The sequence below is a fragment of the Boleophthalmus pectinirostris genome, unplaced genomic scaffold (genome assembly GCF_026225935.1).
Source record: "Boleophthalmus pectinirostris isolate CB_2022bp ecotype Guang Dong unplaced genomic scaffold, ASM2622593v1 HiC_scaffold_7, whole genome shotgun sequence".
Lineage (NCBI taxonomy): Eukaryota > Metazoa > Chordata > Actinopteri > Gobiiformes > Gobiidae > Boleophthalmus > Boleophthalmus pectinirostris.
In genome coordinates, this window is record NW_026571473.1 from 9,569,130 (window position 1) to 9,592,971 (window position 23,842).

Sequence of the window (23,842 nt, forward strand, 5' to 3'; positions counted from 1 at the left end):
AAAAACTATTATGGCTCAAGTAGTTCTCAAATATATTGATTTATCCCATTTTTATTTTCATTTATTTATTCTAGTTGTAAAGCTTGTGAGCTTTAAACTATGTTACAATGTTGTTACCTCATCAAAAACTGATCTGGATTTGTATTATTAGTCTGTCTACACCTCCAAAGATTCCACCTTGTGATATCATGTAGTGGTAGTTTTCAAGTTATCGAATTTTTCGGACTATAAGTTAAAATTTTCACACTGACAGCCACGAGAGGCTCTAGGCTTGTGTGTCAGTATCTGCTACTCCTAAAATTGCTAAACCTCTGTCACTTCGTCCTCTACTGCGCATGTCTCCTGCAGAAAGAGCGTCTGTCCTGCTGCAAGTAGTGAAATATGCAGCTGAAAATGGTAATCGTACAGCAGAAAGAAAGTTTGGAGGGAGAGAGGAACTTGTGAGGGACTGGCAGAAAGCGGGGATGGAGAACACAGCTTCACAGTAACCGGGTTGGTGCACCATGCAACTTTCCTGGAAGTCACTAGATGGATCACTGGATGGGGTTCAGAAAGGCTGAAATATTTCTAACTGGAACTGATGCTGCGTCTGACAACAGCTACGGAGAAGAGGAAGTGGCGTTCCATTTACCTCCGGAGGTCGCGGATTTTGTCAGAAGTGACACCGAGGATGAAGACTTCAGTGGATTTAGTGATTTGAAGTGAGATGGAGAGTTTGGGAAACTTGTTCTGTTTGTGCTATAGTTATCTGAAGAACTCTTAATGTGTTGTTCTCTGTTCTATTGTCTATACTATAACTTGCCTTTGGAGATGAAATGTCACTTCCTGGTCTCTGATTTTATAATATAAATTTCTCCCAAAAAGTGCAACTTGTGTTTTTTTTTTCCATTACGAATTTTTTAGCTGGTGTCACTTATACTCCAGAGCGACTTATAGTCTGAGATTTGCAATTCTAGGTCTGAAATCATCCAAATTTTAGTGAAGGTGAATGGAGTTTAAAAACGTAGAGGAGCACTTCCTGTATTAGCATGTCACAAGGTGGAGCAGAGTGTTTTCAGTTTAAGAGAAGGAATCAGACTAAAAATGCAGGGTTTGTCAGTGAAACAAAACACAACACCAGGTATGTCTGATGATGAGGAAACAACATTATCACATAGACCAAAAAATAAATGATGTAATATGGGACTTTTAAAGTTGGACTAAACACTAATATACTTTTGCAATCAAACTGAGTATATGGTACCATTATCTACTGTCCCTAGATATTTTTGGCCATTTCAGTGCAACCCTTGAGTACATGGAAAAATCCAGTACAGGGCCAGAGTTTGAAGTGTAGATACCTGTTCAGCCAATCACACTGCTCCCTACAGCTCCAGACCCCTCCCCTCATCTCCCCTCACTCTTTCCTTTAGTCCACAGACACTTCCCAGTTTAGCAGCTCTATTTCAAGTGTGGTTGTGGGTGGAGTTTATGTGTTTAGTCTCACTTCAAGATGATAAACTAAGGCAGGTTCTGGGGGGGGGTCCTTTTTACAAAACTTTAATAGAAGTTAATTGTATTAACTGATTTTTTTTTGTTTGTTTGTTTGATCGTAAATAAATAAATGAAAATAACACAGAACTCAACCAGCACTGAACCAATGCTACAACAGGCTTAAAAAGGGCTAAAACTGGACTAAACCAGGACTGAGCAGGACTTAGGCTACGTTCAGACTGCAGGGTTTAATGCTCAATTTGGATTTTTTTTATGAAATCTGTTTTTGTTGCAAGGTCGTTCACATTTCCAATTAAATGCGACTTGTATATGATCTCCAGTGTGAACTTTAAACAACTCAAAAGTGTCCTGCATGCACATTGGACGATAAGACGACATAACATGCAGAGAGTGTGCTGTGTTTACGGAAGTCGCCTAAACGCTGGGATTGTCTCCCAAAATATGGTCCAGTTCTTCGTAAAATGTACAGGTTACACATCCATGGTGCATCGTTTGTTGGAGTCTTTATCCTCCTTGTATTTGGCTCACAAGCTCTTTATTTTTTGTTGACAGTGGAGCCAGGACGGCCTGTAAAAAAAACGCTTGGTTCTGATAAAACCCCTCCAATTTGGCCTGAATACAGCGATCCCTCCAAATATTATTAAACTCGCTAACCTCGCTTTCCCTCCATTGACGAGACTCAGAGCCTGACGTGTAAGTGAGATGAATGTGACCTGGCTGTTCAGACTGAAGTCACATGTCAAAAGATCAAATATGTATCGGTTTTAGGAGCACATATCCAAGTGGTCTGGGTCGCATTTAAAAAAAACTCGATCTGTGTCATTCAGACTGTCATTAAAAATCAGATACAGGCCGCAAAAAATTGGATTTGGGTCACTTCAGGCTGCAGTCTGAATGTAGCCTAAGTAAGAACAGGATGAAACCAAGACAAATATGAATGTATCTTTTGTTTATAAACACCATCACAACTTTGAGAGGCCAGAGCAGAGCTGTGCCATCACAGGATTGCTAACAACAACTAGCATGTTAACTGCGCACTTCCTGATTCTTGGACATTAAAGCACTTTTATTAAATCAGACAGCACACAGCAGATATAATGTGACCTCAAGAGCTGCTTATACAATATATCAGGACATATTTAATTCAAAAACATGAAAATAAAATCAGGTACAGGCCCTTTAAGTCCTGGCTTTGTCCTAGTTGACCCGGACCTAACCCATGTTTAGTCCTGGCTGGAACTGTAAACTGGATTGATTATGACACAAAACACCACACCCAAACTTCTAAGAAAATCGTGAGTCGCCTCCAGGTAACGCCACTGCCAATTAATTATAAAGAAACCTGTCGGTCGAACTCATCTGTCATCATGTTATGTTTATATTTTTATTATTATTTAGGATTATAGAAGGTTCATTGTCTTTGTCGTATTTGAAGGAGCTTGTCAAAGTGGTTCACACAGTCATTTCTTAGTTTGACATGGTCTTATGTCATTTCTGGCCCTCTTCCTCTTTTTAGATCTACCTCAGAATAGACTGCATAATTACAGTTCATGATTAGGGTAATTATCAGATTAATCATTTTCATACTTCATGGGATATTGGCATTTGATATTGTCACTGTAGAAAATATCTTGTGCTGTGTTTGCTTTGTGGACATAAATTTAAAAAATCCAAGCAGGTATTTCTTAGCAATAAAGCCGCCTGTAATTAAATAAATGTAAGGTAGCACTGCTTAATTATGGAGAAGGAGGCTTTCAAAAATATTCGTGTGCATAGGAATCCGTGTATCATTAGTTCATTTGTTTTTCAAAATAAAACCATAAATAAGAAAATGAAAAAACTATTCATTATTTGTCTCCAAAACCAAAATGAAAAAACTTTTGTGGCCTTTTGTGCCCCATACGGACAGGACCAGGACTAAATCGTTTTCAGTCCTGGTCTGGTCCTGGTCTGGTCTCAGTCTCAGTCCTGGTCTGGCCTCAGTCTCAGTCCTGGTCTGGTCCCAGTCTCAGTCCTGGTCTGGTCCCAGTCTCAGTCCTGGTCTGGTCTCATTCTCAGTCCTGGTCTGGTCCTGGTCTGAGTCCTGGTCTGGTCCTGATCTAAGTCCTCATCTAGTTCCCGTCTGGTCCCGGACCTGGTTTAGTCCTGTTTTAGGCCTGGTTCAGTCCGTATGCGGTGCAAAAGTCCGACATCGCAGTTTAAGTCACATAAACAGGAAACAGTCATTATCTTTTTTTTTTCCATTGTTAATTTAAACACAAAATTGAAAACTGAAAAAAATTTAGCGTTATCCGTTTTTTTTTGTTTTTTTTTTTTTCATTTTAGTTTTGGAGACAAAAAATAAAGAAAACTGTTGTTTTTTTTTTTCGTTTTCTTATTTTTGGTTTTATACTGAAAAGCGAACGAATGAATGATACACGGATTCATAGGATAGAAATCTGTGCATATTTGGCTGTATCTGAGCTTAAAATAAGTATTCATAAACTCTCAAATGAGTCCAGTTGTACATAAACTATAAGTATTGTGTGTATTTTATCCATCAGAATACAAATTGAAAAATTACGATGATGAAAATTTAAGACTGCGCTTTCCTCAGTACGAGTATGAATTCACAGATGCGACTCTCCTGTCAAAAATACGTCAACACTTTATTTATTGAGCAGAAGAAACATAGAGGATGAAACAGAGATGCCGGACTTTTGCACCGCATATGGACAGAACCAGGACTACATCAGGACTGCCTGTGGACAGCATGCGGTTGGTACAATTGTTTTGTTATTCCAATCTTCTGCCTATTTTATTGCATCTCAGCTTAAATGTGCTTGGAAATATTTTTTGCTTTGACTGTAGGATTTTCCACAGTATGGCATTAAACTTATCTATCTCCATGGAGACGAGATAGTGTCCACATTCAGATCCATGGAGAGACAATGCTGCTCAAAGTAAGACGCGTGTTTCTCCGAGGTCTTTTTCAGCACAAATTCACTGAGACAACAAGCTTCTTCAGAATATAATGGTTTTAGTGCAATGAATGAATCAGCCTGTTTCTGAATCATGTCTAAAGGGCAACAGAAAAGGCCTGATACTGACATCACACTATGAGTAAGAGAAGCCCTGCTGAAATGAATCCTTCTGTATCAGCACAGCTCTGTCCATTTGGCACAATGAACTCTAATGAATAATTCAGCCAGGAGAGAGAAAGAGACAGAAGACCAGGGAGGAGAGAAAAGAGAGAGAGAGATGAGGGGGGGCATGGAGAGAGAGAAAGAGAGAAGACAAGGGAGGAGAAAAGAGAGAAGAAAAGGGGGGGCATGGAAAGAGAGAAAAAGGGAGGAGAGAGAGGGGGCATATGGAGAAAGAGAGAAAGAGAGAGAAGAGAAGGGAGGTGAGGGAGGAGGGGAGAAAGAGAGAGAGAGAAAAGAAGAGAGAATACACAAGAGGAGAGAGAGAGGAGAGAGGGATAATACACATGAGGGGAGAGAGAAAGAGAGAGAAGACAAGGGAGGAGAGAGAGGGGAGGCATGGAGAGAGAGAGAAAGAGAGAAGAGGAGAGGCGGGAGATGAGAAAGAGAGAGAAAGACAGACAGAGAATGCAAGAGGAGACAAACAGAGAAAGAGAGAGGGGGAGGAGGAGAGAGAGGGGGAGGCATGGGGAGAGAGAAGAGAGAAGACGAGACGGAGAGGCGGGAGGAGAGAAAGAGAGAGAGAGCGAATACACAAGAGGAGACAGAGAGAGAGAGAGAGAATACACAAGAGGAGAGGAGAGAGAGAGAGAATACACAAGAGGAGACAAACAGAGAGAGAGAGAATACACAAGAGGAGAGGAGAGAGAGGGATAATACACAAGAGGAGAGAGAGAGAGAGAGAGAGAGAAGACAAAGGAGGAGAGAGAGGGAGGAGGCAGGGGGAGAGAGAAAGAGAGAAGACAAGAGAGGAGAGGTGGGAGGAGAGAAAGAGAGAGAGAGCGAATACACAAGAGGAGACAGAGAGAGAGAGAGAATACAGAAGAGGAGAGACAAACAGAGAGAGAGAGAATACACAAGAGGAGACAGAGAGAGAGAATGCAAGAGGAGACAAACAGAGAGAGAGAGAATACACAAGAGGAGAGAGAGAGAGGGATAATACACAAGAGGAGAGAGAGAGAGGAGAGAGAGGGATAATACACAAGAGGAGAGAGAGAGAGAGAGAGAAGACAAAGGAGGAGAGAGAGGGAGGAGGCATGGGGAGAGAAAAGAGAGAAGACAAGAGAGGAGAGGCGGGAGGAGAGAAAGAGAGAGAGAGCGAATACACAAGAGGAGACAGAGAGAGAGAGAGAATACAGAAGAGGAGAGAGAGAGAGAGAGAATACACGAGGAGACAGAGAGAGAGTTAGAGAGAGAGAGAGAGAGTTAGAGAGAGAGAGAGAAGGGACAAGAGGAGACAGAGAGAGAGAGAGAAAAGGGACAAGAGGAGACAGACAGAGAGTTAGAGAGAGAGAAAAGGGACAAGAGGAGACAGAGAGAGGAGAAAAAGAGGGACAGGATACACAAGAGAAGAGAGAGGGATGGGGAGAGAAGAGAAGACAGTGGAGGAGAGAGAAAGGGAGAAAACACTGGAAGAGAGACACACAGATAGAGGGGGTAGGAGACGCAGGAGGAGACAGGACACTGGGAGAGAGATGGAGAGGGAGGAGGAGGAGGAGACAGGGAGGAGCAAAATGGTGAAAACTAATCTAAAAGTGGTGTGACTGGGCGTTTGTTTGGGGACGGGGGGAGTCGTGAGACAAAGTGGAGCTGAGTCAGAGGAAGTGAGTTCTGCTGTGAGGGATTTAAAGGTGTCTGAGTTCATTTTGTTGACATATTAGATACAAAACTTTTTACATCGAGGTTATGGATGCATTTGTATTTGAAGAAACAATATATTACTGAAATAAACATGCAAAAAATTCAACTTTTGACATGTTTTTGCAAGTTAATACCTCAATTAATCAAGATAATAACAAGGCTTCAGCAATTTCTTAAAAAAATAATATTGTAACAGATTATAACAGACTGAGAAATTTGGTTTGGCTGTTACTTTAATTAGGGATCTCTATGGTGAACTGTGAAAAATAAATTTGAAGAAAACTCAATTACAATTTAACAAAACACATTTTTTAAATACAAATTAATACTGAATGAATTAATGTGTTTTTCACTAATGAGGCAAAGATTATATTATATTAAACCACACAATCTTGATCATCAGAGTAATTAGGGCACAAAATACATGTGGGCACTTTGTAGGCCTTAGAAATACACTATGTAACTTCTTTGCTATTGCTTGTCTCCATGGTGATATAGTAGGATGTTAAACATATCTGGTTTGCATTTAATCAATTATAGGTGTTCCATATCCTCCTGGGACCTGAAGAAAAAAGTGTATTGGAATATATATATTTTTTGTGATTTCTTGAAGGTAAATGACAGAGGTGGGGACTTGCAAGTCATGACTCGGACTCAAGTCAGTGTTGAGTCACTATTTTTAGGACTTGAGACTTGACTTGATAAAATGGACTAAGACTTGGGACTTGACTTGGACTTTAAGCTCAATGACTCCAACTGGACTTGAGCCCTGTGACTTGAGAAGATTTGATGCTTCTACTACAAAAAGATATGTTTTTAGAAAATAGTTGATACATGCAGTGCTTAATTTTACACATCAAACTGGAACATGTCCCTCTCAGTTCTGTTTTTTTTACTTTGGATATAACTGAAGTACTGTGATATGGTGTCGTTTAATGTACTACAGTAATATAAAGTACCGTACAGAACAAAAGAGTAAAACAGAGGGAACTACACACAATATGAATTTCAGTGCAGACTACATGGCAAAATAACTTATTAAGCACTTATAAATCTGAATTAATAATTCAGTAATGATTCACACTAAGATCTTGACAAGACTTTTAAAAAGGAAAAAAATTCATTTCTACAACTCATATATAAATAGGCATATAAAAATATCCCAAGACCAAGTATAATTTTGTTTAAAGTTCATATAAATTGTTTAAAGACTTGAAATCACTTGAAGCTCAAAGCAGACAACTTAGACTTGAGTTGGACTTATGGGCCAGTGACTCGAGACTCGATTTCGACTTGAGACTTGACTCAGACTGGAGGTGAAAGATTTGAGACTTACGTAACATGTCGTCTGTAATGGACACCAGGAACATTTTGGCGTTAAAACCATGTGAAGTTAACAAAATAGCAAAAATTACTTTTTTGACTGTCAACATCTCGGACCAGCTCCTACAGTCACCTCAGAAAGTTTTTGACTCCCTTTTAATATCTTATTTATTTATTTATTTGATTTTTTTTTATCATAGTGCACATATTAACTATTTTTTCTTTTTTTTCCTGGACATGATAGTACCCTATAATTCCCCAGCCCTGTTTAGGCAGAGGAACCTATTCCCCCATTATCTCAAACCACAACACAAGATAGACTGGTAAAGGACACAAATTAATGGAGGATATAGTTCCAAAATACCTTCAAAAACATGAAATCTTTTGAGCATGCTATCTCCATTGTGCTAACTCAAGTTTATTTCCACGTTGTGAAATAATCAAGGCAAAGCAGTAACATATCCAAAGAGGCAAGTAGGCATTGGACTTTGGATATTTTGTTTGTTGCTTTGCTTTTTCCATTAAGTAACACTGCCTTGTGCTTTAAAGCTGCTTGTAACATGAAGTGAGCGATGGCATATGTGTGTCAGACAGGAGAGAGGAGGGCACAGAGGGGGCATTGTGCGGCTCAGTGCAGAGAAGTGTGCACCATGACACGGACACGGCCAAGCTGTGCCAGTCTGAGACCTCCCCCTGGCACGGCTCGCACATACACAAACACACAAACACACACACACACAAACACACACACACACACACAGACATATACTCGCACTGAATCATAACTCTGCTGCAGGGGACTCAATCTCGTTCTCCAATAGATGACTTTTTCTTATGATTGCACAAAATGCTGTCATTGTAATACATATTCACAACTGATACTTTGCAGCTGATGACATTAACGTTCCCTGGAGGTGTGATACTAACTGTAGGCTCTGCTCTGTCTGAGGCTTTAATAGACTTTAATCTGAGCTTTATTTTAACACAATCTGACCAGAAAAAGTTGATTTGGTTGGAACTACAACTACAGGTGAGATGATTCATGCTGTTAAACAAGTCTCTCACGCATAAAATTACAGTGAAAGCTAGTTAAACAACCAAAGTTAATTAACTAACAGTTTTTCAGTTAATTATTTTTTTAAATAAAACACCTAAACAGGACCATGCTTTTATTAATATTAACATGTTAATCACAGGCTTCTGAAAATATTATTTAAATCCATTTTGTGTTTTTTCCTTGAGTTTTCACACCATTTTAAAACTTTTTTGACATTTGCCACATTTACATAAGAGCTTTAATTCCGAATAAAAATAATTTAAGTCTGAATAAAAATTTGTTCCTCTTTAAAAAGACCATGCAAACACTTAATTCCTAATGAAAATGATTATTTAGATTTAAACTTAATTCCGATGTAAGTGGGTGGTTTATTCTGACTTTAAGGATGAATTCATTTGTTCCTCGATCATGTAAACGTTTAATCTTCTTAAAAATAATTCCAGTCTTTCAACACATGCTTGTTGGGTCGCCATTCTGATGTGATCCAGACAGTCCGGCTCCACCAGTCCTCGCTTCGGACTTTCAGCCACTGCTCTTTGGATTTGTGAGCGGGATGTAGGAGTGGGCTGAGGTAGAGCAGCTGCTGACTCAGTTTGTCTTCTTCCTCCCTTCTCTGACACTTTTACCTTCTCCTTCTCAGCTGACAGACGTCAAGCATGAAGATAAAAGTCTCGAGCTGCTGCTTAATGATCATCGGAACGACTGCAAAAAAAGTTTGGATCATATTTGTGTCTGTGGCGTAACAACAAACAGAGATGACAAGAAAGCCGGTAGCAGCTGAAGTGTGTGTTTTTGTCCCTTAGACATAAATACGCTTGTGTCTCTGTCCAATCAGAACCCTTCCAACTTAACGTTCTTTCCATGTAAACCTCAATTCAGAATTATTATGTCCATGTAAACTTGAAGGAGAATATTTTAATCTTGAACTATTTCATTCAGAACAATTCATTCGTAATTAAAAAACATCATGTAAACGTGGCCAATGTCTGCTAATTCTTGAATTGTGTCACCATGGTAACCGGTAATATGGGAACATTCCACCACAGAGATACATATGTGGAGCATGCAGGGACATCACAGAAAATAATGGACCAATACAATTTAAAACAAAGTGTGACTTACGTGGCGACCTGGTGCATGACCTTGGTGGACGTGTCCTTCAGAGTGTCCTTCAGGTTGTCCTTGAAGTTACTGAAGAACTTCCCTGCTCCTCCTTTGACCATGTCCAACAGCCCCCCTCCGTAGTTGGCGTCCATATCTGAGGACAGACACAGAAATAAGCACATGTTATCAAAGCCCATATAATGCTAAAATAGAAACTATAAAAGTATGATGCGAACGTTTAAAGTTTAATGTGAAATCTGCTGATGGTAATTTCAACTAAATACTGCCAGTAGCATCTGTTCCCCACCGCAGGCAGCACTGGGGGTTTGAGTTTTTGGGCTTTGTGCAATTTAAAGCCCCAGTATGTAAGCTTTTAACCAAAAAATATACCAAAATAAAAGCTTTTTTTGCACTGAAAACCTTGTGTTCTTACTGTGAACTGGCTTGCATCTCCACAATCCTGACTCCTATTTGACCAGTGGCCTGCTTGTTCTTTTGGCTATAATCTTCTACCATATGGCCTAAAACTTGTCCATGGAAAATATTCCGAAGTAGCTAGGGGTGGGCGATATATCGATATTTTAAACATATCGAGATATTTTTTAAACTCGATATGAATTCTGACATATCGTTTATATCGATATAATGCTTATATTCAATTTTGATTTGGCCGCTTCGCTTGTTTGTCTTCTCTCTCGTCGCCTCCGCGCGCCCCCGCCTCCCTGATTTTGCGCGCTCTTGTCTCCTTCACTCCTCACTACCGCCGTGAATACCGAAAGTTGGTGCCAGTGAAAAGCTTCAAGGCCATCAGCAGCACATCCTCACATTCCACCGAGTCTCGTCCTTTAGCCCGAAAGAAGCTAAAACGCATGAGCGGCACGTGGAGTGCGCTGTTTATGCAAATTAGCCAGAAGTGCAAATTAAGTTTCGTTTCTGTAAAATGTAAACACGTGCGCAAACGGGCTGATGTGGCTCTCGAGTCGTTATGCTATATATATTGTAAAGTTTAGTAATGTAAAGTTTATTTATGCAAAAGATTTTAATAAATAATCTGCTGCAGTGTCACTTGTACAACAGTGTTTGGAATCGTTGGGTTTGATCTGCAGTGGATTGTGGGAAACCTCAGAGCTCCTTACTGCTGGATAATAACATGGATCTATTAAAATAAGGAACATCTTGAGCTTCTTCTGCTAAAGGAGCTCGTGGTTCTGGTTCTGGTCTGGATAACAGAGTTAATGCAAAGATGAGCTTGTGTTGAGTTGTTTTATTTATGATTGAAAAGAAGGAAATATGTATTATTTCTTTTATTTTACAGTTAAATTATTATTTATGTAATTGGGGTTTTTTGTAATCTTAAATGTTCCCATATGAACTGCCTACCTCTTACACTTCAATAAAATAAAAAAAAGACCTTGTGGAATTTGGCATATTTGTTTTTGCAGTTTTCAATTTTAGGGGGTTATTTTTTCTTGTACATATATCGAGATATATATCGTATATCGAGATATAACAAAATATATCGAGATATATTTTTTGATCCATATCGCCCAGCCCTAGAAGTAGCGTTCCAAAATAGTGTAGTTATTCCATAAGTCCAACCCACATGTTTTAAATTGACAAAGGACCGGCTGTAAACCTCACCATTAATAATCCCAAGTCGATCACTGTTGAAACTATTTTATCTGGAACTGATTAAAATTCTGTAAATTGCAGAGCTGAGTCAATTTGTCAAAATATCTCTTCATTATATTCCTTGATGAAGCACATATGAGTCACTGTATGAGGTTTTGTCAGCGTGTGTGCGTGTGTGTGTGTGTGTATTCTAAGTGTGTGCCTTCATTGGAACAGATCCAGCTGCTGTCTCTGAGTCAGCAGCCCACATCAGCCCAGTGGTGATGTGTGAATTTCACCTTAGGCGCTGTATCTGATTTAAAACATAGAAAAGGAGAATAGTTGATTATAAACGGTTTGCAGTGGTCCAAAGTAGAACTCTGCACTCGAAACGCAAACCAGTACAGCGCGGGACACATTTTGAAAGCTCATTGCGTGCGCAGGCAGGAGTGGGACTGCACAATGTGGGAACGGGTGGGTGGGATGATAAACTGTAGTCCTAAATATTAGTGTCAAGTAAAATATACAAATGATGAATGTTTTAAGAAGCCTAAACTTGTGTATGTGGTCTAATCTTGCACACATTTTAGACAGTTCCTTTCCACTTCTCTGTGTTTGATAAAGCTTAAGAAAGTGAATGTCTTCATCTTGCGGGACTTGCGGGCGGGAGCAGGACAAAATATCACAGATGCGGGCGGGAACGGGAATGAAAATTACAATTCTTTGTCAGTGCGAGTGGGAGCGGGACTGCACAGTGCGGGTGTGGGCGTGAGCGGGACTGAAAATTCTGTCGTGTGCAGAGCTCTAGTCCAAGGTTATTCCTCACTTACCTTATGCATTCAGAGTATCCTAATTATTCACCACAATGAGTTTATATGTGGTTTTCACAACTTTCAGAGACCAGATTGGAGTTTTGCCATGTTAGTAAGGCTAACAACTAGAATTCTAACGCACACTTCCTGATTAGATGTAGACAGCACGCATTTTATACTTATTTTGATCTCAGCAGTTGCTACAATTTATCTGTACTGTGGAAATATTTTTGCTTCGCATGTAAAGAGACAAGCGGGTGGTCACATTCAGTGTTACAGGTCAGATCTGTGGTAAGGCAATGATGCCTAAAGTAAGAATGCATGTTTCTCCATGGTATTTATTTATTTTATTATTATTTTTTTTTAGTGATGAAACGAATGCTAGATGGATACATTTAATGCCAGACAGAGGTAAGCCTAATTTTGCTCAAATACATGGAAAGCAATCACAAAAGAGGCCTTTAAGTTTGATTCAAGCTTCCTTTTACCCCTCCTACCTTTTCATAATATTAAAGCCCTACCCTCCATAGCTCCAACACACTGCATTTAAATATAACTTTGCAAAGATGATGCAGCAAATTCTGTCTCGCAACAGTCCCACTTGGCAGTAATTTCCGTGACCCATTTTCCTGCTGTGAAGTTAGACTCACGAGATTTTTCACATTCTTCTGAAATTCTTTAGAAATCCAAACACCTTTTTGAAAAAGTCCTTTCAGAGAGATATTTCTGAGGCAATTTTGCAAAGAATGTTTTCAAACTGAAACTTTTTTTTTGTCAATTGCATGTTTTATCACTTGTCACCTGGCCTTCACTCAAATTGTTGTATTTCAGCCACTTTTCAGATACAAAAGCTTTTTCATCATTCTGTGTGAACAAAAGTGTTATTTACTGCAAAGGAGACACTTTGAAAACATTTGGTCTGTTATCCACAATGCTTTGCACTAGAGCCCGACCGATATATCGGCTGGCCGATATTATCGGCCAATATGTGCACCTGGAGACATATCGGCTATCGGCCGATATGCTTGCTGATATGGGCCGATATTTCACGTGGGCATGTTATACCTCGTTATAAAGCTTAGACTCTCTATATTTTGTTCATTTAATCCAATTTACAGACAGATAAATCCTAATATGTGCCTCCGCATCAGTATTTATCTGCGGTGTAATTTGTCTGTGTCCGTACTGTCCCTGAACACACCACCAGAGTGACGTCACTTCACTCGCGTGTGTTTGTTTACACCCGCAGCCGTGCGCAACATTGAGATTATTTTCTTTTTACGGACAATCGGTTTGAGTCTGGATTAAAAGGACATTTATAAGTGCAGACTTGTGATGTGAGGAGGAGCCTGTATGAGCGGTGAGTGTTGGAAATACATCGACTTTGAAGCTAGTTTAGGTTTTGTTAGCGGTTAGCTGCTGTAGCTCCCGCACATAAACAGGCTGTTTTCTATTGGTCTATTGTAAAGTGACTATATTGTCCGTATATTTGTTACTGGACCAGCATTGATATGTAAATGAGCTGTAAACAGACGTGTGAATGATCCATATTTATGCATATAATTAATTACCGCGGTGCGCAGCATTTATGGCTATAGGCTAATAGCGGTAGTTTATTTACTAGCTAGGAGTTATGGGTCGGTCGCGATCGAAGCGGCTCTTTGAAGCGAACAACGGGAGCATGTTTCTTATTGGGAGCCGTGTTTTCTCTTTTTCTCACTTTTTCTCTTCATGCCGCATGTAGACCCGTAGTTTGACAGCAGCAGCAGCTGAAAACGAAACTTTCAGAAATCTGCGTGTGCATAGGATAAAAAAAAGTGCATATTTGGCTGCAGTTCAGCATAAAATGAATAAACCAGGATTAATCTTGGGCTCGAGTGCAGGAGAGAGATAGAAACCGAGTCCCGACACTCAGTCCTGGTTCAGTTCTGGTTTAGTCCTGCTTGCAACAAAACAATCTCAAGAGTCGCTTGGGAGCCGAAAGAGCCAGCTGTTTTAGAGAGCCGAGCCAAAAGAGCCGATTCTCAAAAAACAAAAAAACAAAAACTGGAATACCCATCTCTAGTAGCTAGAATGTGATGCAAAAATGCCATTAGGCCAATCTACTGTATGTAAATATGATGTAAAGAGTCAAAATAACAATAAATGTTGCCTAAATAAACCCAATTTAGAATCCACTAGAGCCAAACCTAAGTTTTTTAATCAATTCAAGATTTACAGTGAACTTTTACATCACGAAATATATCGGTGATTATATCGGCTATCGGCAGCTCCAACTCCCATTATATCGGTTTCATATCGGCCACAACAAAATCCATATCGGTCGGGCTCTACTTTGCACTATGTAACTACAGGTCCTATATTACACAAAATGGACTCTTGTGAGCCTTTTAGCCATGGTAAACTGTTGTTACCTGTTTTGTTTCACTCAAACATGTTTGAGTAATCCTGGTTTAATAGTCTGTCTGCATCTCCAAAGCTCCAAGCTCTCTAAGCTCTGTTCCACCTTGTGATGTCATGTAGTGGTTGTTTTCAAGATAACAGCTATCTTTTGAGTGTTTTCCATTTGAGAGAATAACTCAGCCTAAACATGTAGGATTTGTGAGTTAATTATGTGTGAATAATACAAAGCATTACTCCAGGTATATTTGTGATGAGGAAACAACATCATAGATCAGAAAATAGTGTTATATGGACAAGATGGATTCCTATGATATTTGTGAGTTCACAAACTCACGAGAATCCATCTTGGTGCCCGATGGTGCGATTGGGCCCGACAGGTGGTGGGCAACAATCACAGAGCATCTCTGAGGTTTGTGCTGATGCCAAAGGCGAAGCACCCAAACAAACCAAAACAACAAACAAACCAAACATTTCAGACAATTTTAGTGACAATATGGACTATTTTTGTTTGTTTGTGAAGGAAAGCTCTTTGTGCATTTGTGAACAGGGAGGATGTCTGTGCTTTTCTCTCAGTTGGGTTTAAAAAAAACTTTGATTTTTCGGTTTGTTCTGCTGTTGTGGCGCTTCAGCCAATATGATTCAAATACTCGTCATGACACTTTGCGTTTTCTGACCACTTTTTGATCATGTGTAGAACTCAATTTAGAGTGTGACACACACATTAATGTGGTGTGAGCCAGGTTACCTTTAACTGAAAATTTGACACTTTCACTTTCAGATGATATTTGGGATTACAAATCTTCAGTTAATTCACAAGTCCTTGACATGAGCGGCTGTTTCAACACCAAAGGGCAGTTTCATTATCTTTATCCATTATCACATTATCCTGTAGAGATCTTTGTGTTTGTGCAGAAGTCACTTTTTACATTGTGTGAGAGCACTTTCACTGTCCTGTCCTTGACAGTGAGAGAGCTGTTTCAGTGTTGCTGGGGTGAATTCACATTCAGTAAATATTTCTATAGAATATTGTATAGTATGAGAGGAAAGCAAGCATAAAGATTTTTTCTCGTGTAGGTGCTGCAGCGTCATCTTTTGCATGAGGTATAAGATATAACATTGACAGACAAACAGTCATTATAACTTTAAAAATTTAAACCACATTTCAATGCATTGCATGTATTCCAATACAAGTTGTGAAAAGCAAAACTCATAATATCTATTTGATCTACATTGCACAATATTTCACTGTTCACCATTCACCATTCACCATTCACCACATGCTACATCACTGACCTAAGCAATAAACTAATTGAATGAGAAATCCATGGGTTTTAGAATGATGAAACATTAGCATCGTTGCCGTTGAAACACTTCAAAGCATTATATCTTTGAATAGTGAAATGTCCTCAAAATTTCTAATCTGTTTTTCAACAATATAATTCTACTAAGACCTAGTTAAACCTAATCCTAACCCTAACCATAACCTCATAGTGAAATAACATATTGTCAAAAATAAAGATTTGCTACCATAGCCACCCATGCAGCATGTCTGTGGAGTGACATAACTGGGTTGAGGAAAGAAATCAGGCAAAATTTCACCCATAAACAGGAAGTTGAACGAGTAGCGCGAGTCTGCGGGCAGCCTGAGGTTTTGAGACAGACATTATGACAAACAGCTCTCCTCAGTAAAGTGTGATCTGCACAGACATAAAGCGGAAAAGAGAGAGAACCCGAACACTAATCTGTTTAATTATAGATACTGCTCAGGGGACAGGAAGTGCGCGATCACACACAAACTGGACCAAGGAGGAGGAGAGGTGGAGTTTGGCACATGGTCTTTGGGGTTATTAGACTACTGATACTTTGCGCTGACATGTTGGGGTGTTCTACATGTATCTCTATGGTGGAATGTTCAACAAGTTCCATGGTGACACAATGCACACATGAGCAAACACTGCCAGAAAAGTTTTAACTTAGTCTCAAACCTCAAAACTAAACACAAATCAGCTCATCTGTTGTAGTTTAAGATAAGTCAGTTCTTTCTGGTCAGATTGAGTTAAAAAATAAATAAATAAATGAGTAATAGAGCTTTAGCAAAAAAAAAAAAAAAAAGCAAAAATCAGACCTCTGTGTTCTGCCTATATTTAAGTATAAAAAGTTTATCGATCACAAACTCTCCCTGATTTTTATGTGCATCATAAAAATGTACTGATCTACTGATATACTATAATCATTTCACATTTTAGTATTTCTTAAACTGTGGTATGTGTAGTAATGTTCTCTCCTCTATAGTTCTAGTACTACTCTAATCTAGACATTTGATCCACATGTACAGTATGTCCTGTTTTAGGTTAGTCCCTGTTAAGATATTTTTAGCCATGGTTGAATGATCCCATATTTATTTTATATATATGATTTATATATTCCTTGTTTAGACCTGGTTTAGTCCTTGTTTTGATCTGGTTTAGTCCTGGTTTAGACCTGGTTTAGTCCTTGTTTAGACCTGGTTTAGTCCTTGTTTTGACCTGGTTTATTCCTTGTTTAGACCTGGTTCAGTTCTGGTTTAGACCTGCTTTAGTTCTTGTTTAAACCTGGTTTAGTCCTTGTTTTGACCTGGTTTAATCCTTGTTTAGACCTTGTTTAGTCCTTGTTTAGTTCTTGTTTAGTCCTTGTTTTGACCTGCTTTAGTTCTTGTTTAAACCTGGTTTAGTCCTTGTTTTGACCTGGTTTAGTCCTTGTTTAGACCTGGTTCAGTTCTGGTTTAGACCTGGTTTAGTTCTGTTTAGTTCTTTTAGTTCTTGTTTAGACCTGGTTTAGTCTTGTTTAAACCTGGTTTAGTCCTTGTTTTGACCTGGTTTAATCCTTGTTTAGACCTTGTTTAGTCCTTGTTTAGTTCTTGTTTAGTCCTTGTTTTGACCTGCTTTAGTTCTTGTTTAAACCTGCTTTAGTCCTTGTTTTGACCTGGTTTAGTCCTTGTTTAGACCTGGTTCAGTTCTGGTTTAGACCTGGTTTAGTTCTTGTTTAGACCTGGTTTAGTTCTTGTTTAGACCTGGTTTAGTCCTTGTTTAGATCTGGTTTAGTCCTTGTTTAGACCTGGTTTATTCCCCCTTTTAGATCTGGTGGTACACAGAGAGCAAAATCGTTACTTGAGTGGCACTTGATTGATTCCAAAGTTTAAAAACAAGATCACCTCTATATTGTAAAGTTAATAGATCTTAAATTAAAAATACAGATGCCATTTTTACGAGCAATTTGACGACTAAATCTGTGCAGGAATCAACATGCAATAACTTATAAAATCATGCATAAAGGTGCATTGTGTAACTTTTCTGGTGGAATGCCATACATTCAAGCAATGTCACTGCTTGTCTGGAATGTTTTCACAGTATGGTACTAAACCTTTCTATCTTCATGGAGACAAAATCAGGTCAAGTTACAGGTCAGATCTGTGGCGAGGCAAACATAAATATGGTAGAGCTGTTAAATGTCATATTATGGAACAATCTACGCAAACATAGAAACAAGCATTTATTGACAGACCCCTAATCAAAAAGTTACACACCTTTTAAGACTCTCACTTGAAGACATATGGTGTATCCTCAAATATATTCTTATTTTGAGCATTTGTCTGTATTGTTTTGGTTGCGTAGTCTTGTCTACAGCAGCATGTTTACCTCTTTGTCAGTTAGCTGTCAATCACCTAATAATATAATTCTTAAAGTACCCATTTTTTTTTACAATTTTCTGACCTACATTATTTTGTTTCCTCATCACAAACAGACCTCGAGTTGTGTTTTGTTTCATTCACACATGTTTAACACGCAAACCTGCATTTTTACTCTGAGTTCTTCTCTCAAAATGGAAACACTCCACCTTGTGATGTCATGTGGTAATACAGGAAGTGCTCCACGGTGTTTTTAAACTCCATACACCTTCACTAGAATCATGAGCTGAAATTATCAAAAGGTAAAAGGTAGCTGTTAACTTGAAAATTTAGAAATATATGACATCATAAGGTGGAATAGAGCGTTCTGAGCAATGTAAACAGAATGAAACAAAACACAACTCAAGGTATGTTTTTGACGAGGTAACGACATTATAAACTCACAAGATTCAATTTTGTGTAATATAGGAACTTAAAAATATTCCCACTTGAAAACATATGGTGTATCCTAAAATATATTCTTATTTAGAGCATCTGTCTGTATTGTTTTGTTTGCGTATTCGAGTCTATGCGGCGTGTTTACTTGTGTGTCAGCTCGCTTCTCTGTGCGCAGATGGATGTGGGAGTGTGCAAGAAGCCTCCAGCTCGCTACAGTGACAAGAGCCGCTACCACAGGCTCTATGGAGGCTCAGCTCGGACTAGATCAGGTAAAATGGACTCCTGACTGTAAACAAGACATCAGCATATGTTACGATCAAACTAGGTTCATGTGATGCAGTGTGAGACCGTGTGGGAATGATCAGAGTCTGAGTTATGATGAAGCAGGAATTTCTTACAGAATCTACCAATTTTGCGAACAACCTTGTAATTTTATAGGTTTATATTGATGTAACCCGTGTGCAACTGAAATAGGACAAAATATTGCGTATTGTTGCATGGAACTATTCTGCAAAGTACTGAACCAGGACTGGACCAGGACTGGACCAGGACTTAGACCAGGACTAAGCCAGGACTGGACCGGGACTGGACCAGGACTGGACAAGGGTTAAAGCAGGACTAGACCAGGACTAGACCAGGGCTAGACCAGGACTAAGCCAGGACTGGACCAGGAACTGGACCAGGGCTAAACCAGGACTAGACCAGGACTAAGCCAGGACTAAACTAGGACCAGACCAGGACTAAACCAGGACTGGACCAGGACGAAACCAGGACTGGACCAGGACTAAACCAAGACTAGACCAGGACTAAACCAGGACTAAGCTAGGACTAAACCAGAACTAAGCCAGGACTAAGATAGGACCGGACCAAGACTAAACAAGGACTGGACCAGGGCTAAACTGAGACTAAACCAGGACTAAGCCAGAAATAAACCAGGACTAAGGGAGGACTAAGCAAGGACTAAGATAGGAATGGACCAGGACAAAACCAGGACTGTACCGGGACTAAGACAGAACTAAGCCAGAACTAAACCAGGCCTAAACCAGGACTTAAACCAGGACTAAACCAGGACTAAACCAGGACTAAAACAGGACTAAACCAGAACTAAGCCAGAACTAAGCCAGGACTAAGTCAGGACTGGACCAGGACTTTACCAGGGCTAAACCAGGACTAAACCAGAACTAAACCAGAATTGGACCAGGACTAAACCAGGACTATACCAGAACCAAACTAGGACTAAATCAGGACTAAACCAGGTCTATACCAGGACTAAAGTAACATATTAAAGTCTGAGATTAAACACAGTCATTTTGAAATTACAATGTTACACTGTAAATGCACAAAGCATAAACATATATTAATGCTTTAGTCTGAATAATGATAAATATGAATAATAATATGATGATTACCGGTAGTTCTTTGTGCCAGCCATTACCCCTTCACTGTGCAAAAACGGATATCAAGACTTACCTCCTAAAAGAACCACATAAACATTGCATTGCTAATTGTACCACTCTCCTGCCCCATTCACTGACCCCAGCTCACCCTCCCATATGCTGCCGGGTCCTATAGAGGAAGAGCATTTGTACAACCTCTGAAACACTCAAGACAATCACATACAGCTCATGGTCTGTAAAAGCTCTCTGGTACATTACGAGACAGAACCAGGACTGACCTAGTACTAACCCAGGACTGAACCAAGGCTGGACTAGTGCAAGACTGAATCAGGACTAAATCAGTTCTGCATGGATCAGGACAGGACCAGGGCAAGACCAGGACAAAGCTAGAACTGAACCCCGTCTCAGTTAAACCAGGATTAAACCAGGACTATACCATGACTAAACCAGGACTAAACCAGGACTGAACCAAGAATAAACCAGTACTAAACCGGGACTAAACCAGGAAGCAACCAGGACTAAATAGGACCAAAAAAGGTCTGAACCAGGATTGAACTGGGACTGAACCAGGACTGAACCATGACTGAACCAAGACTACATCAGGACTAAATCAGGAAGCAACCAGGACTAAGTAGGCCTAAACCAGTTCTGAACTAGGACTGAAACAGGACTGAACCATGACTGAACCAAGACTACACCAGGACTACACCAGGACTAAACCAGGAAGCAACCAGGACTAAGTAGGCTTAAACCAGGTCTGAACTAGGACTAAAATAAGACTGAACCAGAACTTAACCGTGACTAAACCAGAACTAAACTAGGACTGAACCAGGACTATACTAGGACTGAAGCAAGACTAAACCAGAACTGAACCAGGAATGAACTAAGACTAAACCAGGACCAAACTAATACTAAACCAGGACTAAACCAGGAAACAACCAGGACTAAGATAGGCCTAAACAAGGTCTGAACCAGGACTGAAACGGCAATAAACCAAGATTGAACCATGACTGAACCAGGACTGAAGGAAGACTACATCAGGACTACACCAGGACTACACCAGAACTAAACCAAGTCTGAACCAGGACTGAACCGGGAATGAACTAAGACTAAACCAGGACTTTTCCAGGACGCCCCAGACTAAACAACCACATTTAACGTTAAAGTCTGAGAATATAAATTGCTTGTAAGTGTCAGACCAGGTTGTTTGAAAGAATAAAGTTATGTAACAAATGATAAAAATAATAAACAGATGTATACCCCTGAGCTGTATTCATTAATGTCATTTTAATCTAAGACTCTTGACAGATGACTCCATTATAACTTTAATGGCTTCTCTCAAATGAATTGAAGTTTGTGATGCTACAATTACATCAAATATAACATTGATGCAGTCATTTGTCAAATTTGTACCATTTGATTCTATAAATTCTTGTCTACTTAGAGTAAATTATTAGTGTCATTATCCTATAAATCCTGTCAGTCATAAGAAGGATAGTTGAAATATTTATTACGCTTCTGTTATCAAGGTCCATCAAGGAAAATGTTTGATGTTTTCTACACAGACAAAATCACCATATAAAAAGACCTATAATCATAGCGTTATTAAACCACATGTTATTTTCCCTATATTTTCAGCCTACTTATAGAAAATGTGTAATTAAGTAATGACCCTAACCCCCAGGACAAACAAGCAATAAGCAACAGAAAAATAACTGCATAGCCCGTGCACCACCGCTGAATTCTATTATAAGGTTGTATCCTGATATTTCAGTTTGTGAAAAAAAATGTCCTGTAGATACATTGGTATATTTGCAATTTTTTTTGTTTTTGCCTTTTTAGTTTAGCCTATTTATAGAAGATTAAGCAGGACTTCTTTGAACACAACTGCATAGATCTCTCAGTATACAGCCTAGCAATAGAATTAATCTGTAGACTAATACATGTGTGTTTGGATATAAATTGGTATTCTATATTTTTGTTTTTTGTTTACAGTATTGACTGATAATTATACAGGACTAAACAGGATCTCTCAGTATACAACCTAGAAAAAAGAATAAAGCTGAAGACCAGTGTTTCCCAGACTTTTTTTCTGGGGGTCCATATTTTAAAAGTCACAAACCTTCATTTTCCAAGTCAATACACTTTAATTGTAAATCACAAACTAAAGGTGGATTTGACCATTACTGAACATTAATGAGGATGTTTTATTGTTAAGTGAGTGATGGTTTCTCTCTCAACAATTAGTATTGCTCAAATTTTAAACTACAGTAATTGAAGCAGCAATAAAAGGATCCATAACTCATCTAACATTCAACTGAACCAGCAATATTGGAGCAAAATAGTCAATAAAATAAGTACAAATATATTAGAAATTGTACAAAACATGTCTTAACATTTCAATATTTCTAATGAGATAGGTGGACCTGTCTGCGCTTTTGTAGCACGTTCCAGTTCGGAGTGCAGGAGGAGAGCGCAACACGCATATCAGTGTCAGAACTGTATATCGCAGACCTACATGCAGATCGTGACAAGGCGACCCAAAAGAAATGTTTTTGTGACCCAGTCTTTGGGAAACAATGCTGTAGACTACATAATACATATACATTTCTAAATAAATGTCCTGTAGCTACATTTGTATTCAAATTGTTTTGTTTTTTGCCTATATATTTAGTCAATTAAATAAGACTACTTTGAACACAACAGCATAGCCTGTGCACCACAGTTTGAGAACCACTTGTATCATTGTTAGGCTATCTCTCAGTACAGCCTAGTAACAGAATCAATCTATAGCCTAATATACATGAGTTTCTAGATAAATATCCTGTAGTTACCTTGGTATTCTTTCCCCTAATACTGTATATTTAGTCTATCGATAAACAATTACACAAGTCTACTTTGAAAACAACAGCATAGCCCGTGCACCACAGTTTGAGAACCACTCGTATGGTGTATTATTAGGCTATCTCTCAGTACACAACCTAGTAATAGAATTCCTCTGTAGCCTAGTATATGTAAATAAATGTCCTGTAGTCACATTAGTATTCCTGTAAAGCCAGTGAGATCTAGAGGCAGCATCCAACTAACCAGGGTAAACCGTGTAGTGCGTAATTGGATCTTGGGGGGACTCCTGGAGCTGCAATACATGACTAGCCTATCTCTTTTCACTCTACCACCAGCTAGCGTTTACATTGTCCACGGTTAGCTCAGTGTAAGCCCTTTGCGGTGGAGTGAGCTAAGTGCGTAAAAGCCGCCAGATGCGTAATAGCCCGATGCGCTCTTCCTCACCTGAGCTGTCCATGGTGCTGCAGTCCTCCTCTCTCAGCGGGGTTGCTTTCGGTCCTAGGGTGGCCGCGATGGAGCCTCCGAGCCCGAGAACGCTGCCCCCGCCTCCGCTGCTGCCTCTGCCGATCCCGAAGCTATCCCCTCCGCTATCGACCAGCTGCAAAGATTCGTAACCGTCATAACTGCTCTTCTTTTTATAGGCCCCCAGCAAGCTCATAACCGATGCACAAACTCAAGACGACGCGAAGACGGGGAAAGCTACAGCGAATGCACGCACATGTCCGGTGTGTGTGTGTGAGTGAGTGTGTGAGTGTGTGTGTGTTAAGGCATGTATGGTCCGGTCCCGTGGCCTGCCCGCTGCCTCGCGTCCCTCTCCTGCCTGCTTATACTCGGTCTGCGCGCTCTCTCTCTGCCTCCTCTCTCCTCAACGC

The 23,842-nt window shown here is 39.6% G+C and overlaps 1 protein-coding gene across 1 annotated transcript in view; it reads right to left on the reverse strand.

The window, feature by feature from the left end:
• Positions 1–23,628, reverse strand: part of dnajc6 (DnaJ (Hsp40) homolog, subfamily C, member 6) — a 58,161-nt gene extending 34,533 nt beyond the window's left edge. Inside the window, exons 1-2 of the mRNA XM_055165312.1 lie at positions 23,415–23,628; positions 9,820–9,955 (exon numbers count right to left, since the gene is read on the reverse strand). Coding sequence (XP_055021287.1) covers positions 9,820–9,955; positions 23,415–23,628 — 350 coding nt within the window. The remainder of the gene's footprint in view (positions 1–9,819; positions 9,956–23,414) is intronic.
• Between the last annotated feature and the right edge of the window lie 214 nt (positions 23,629–23,842).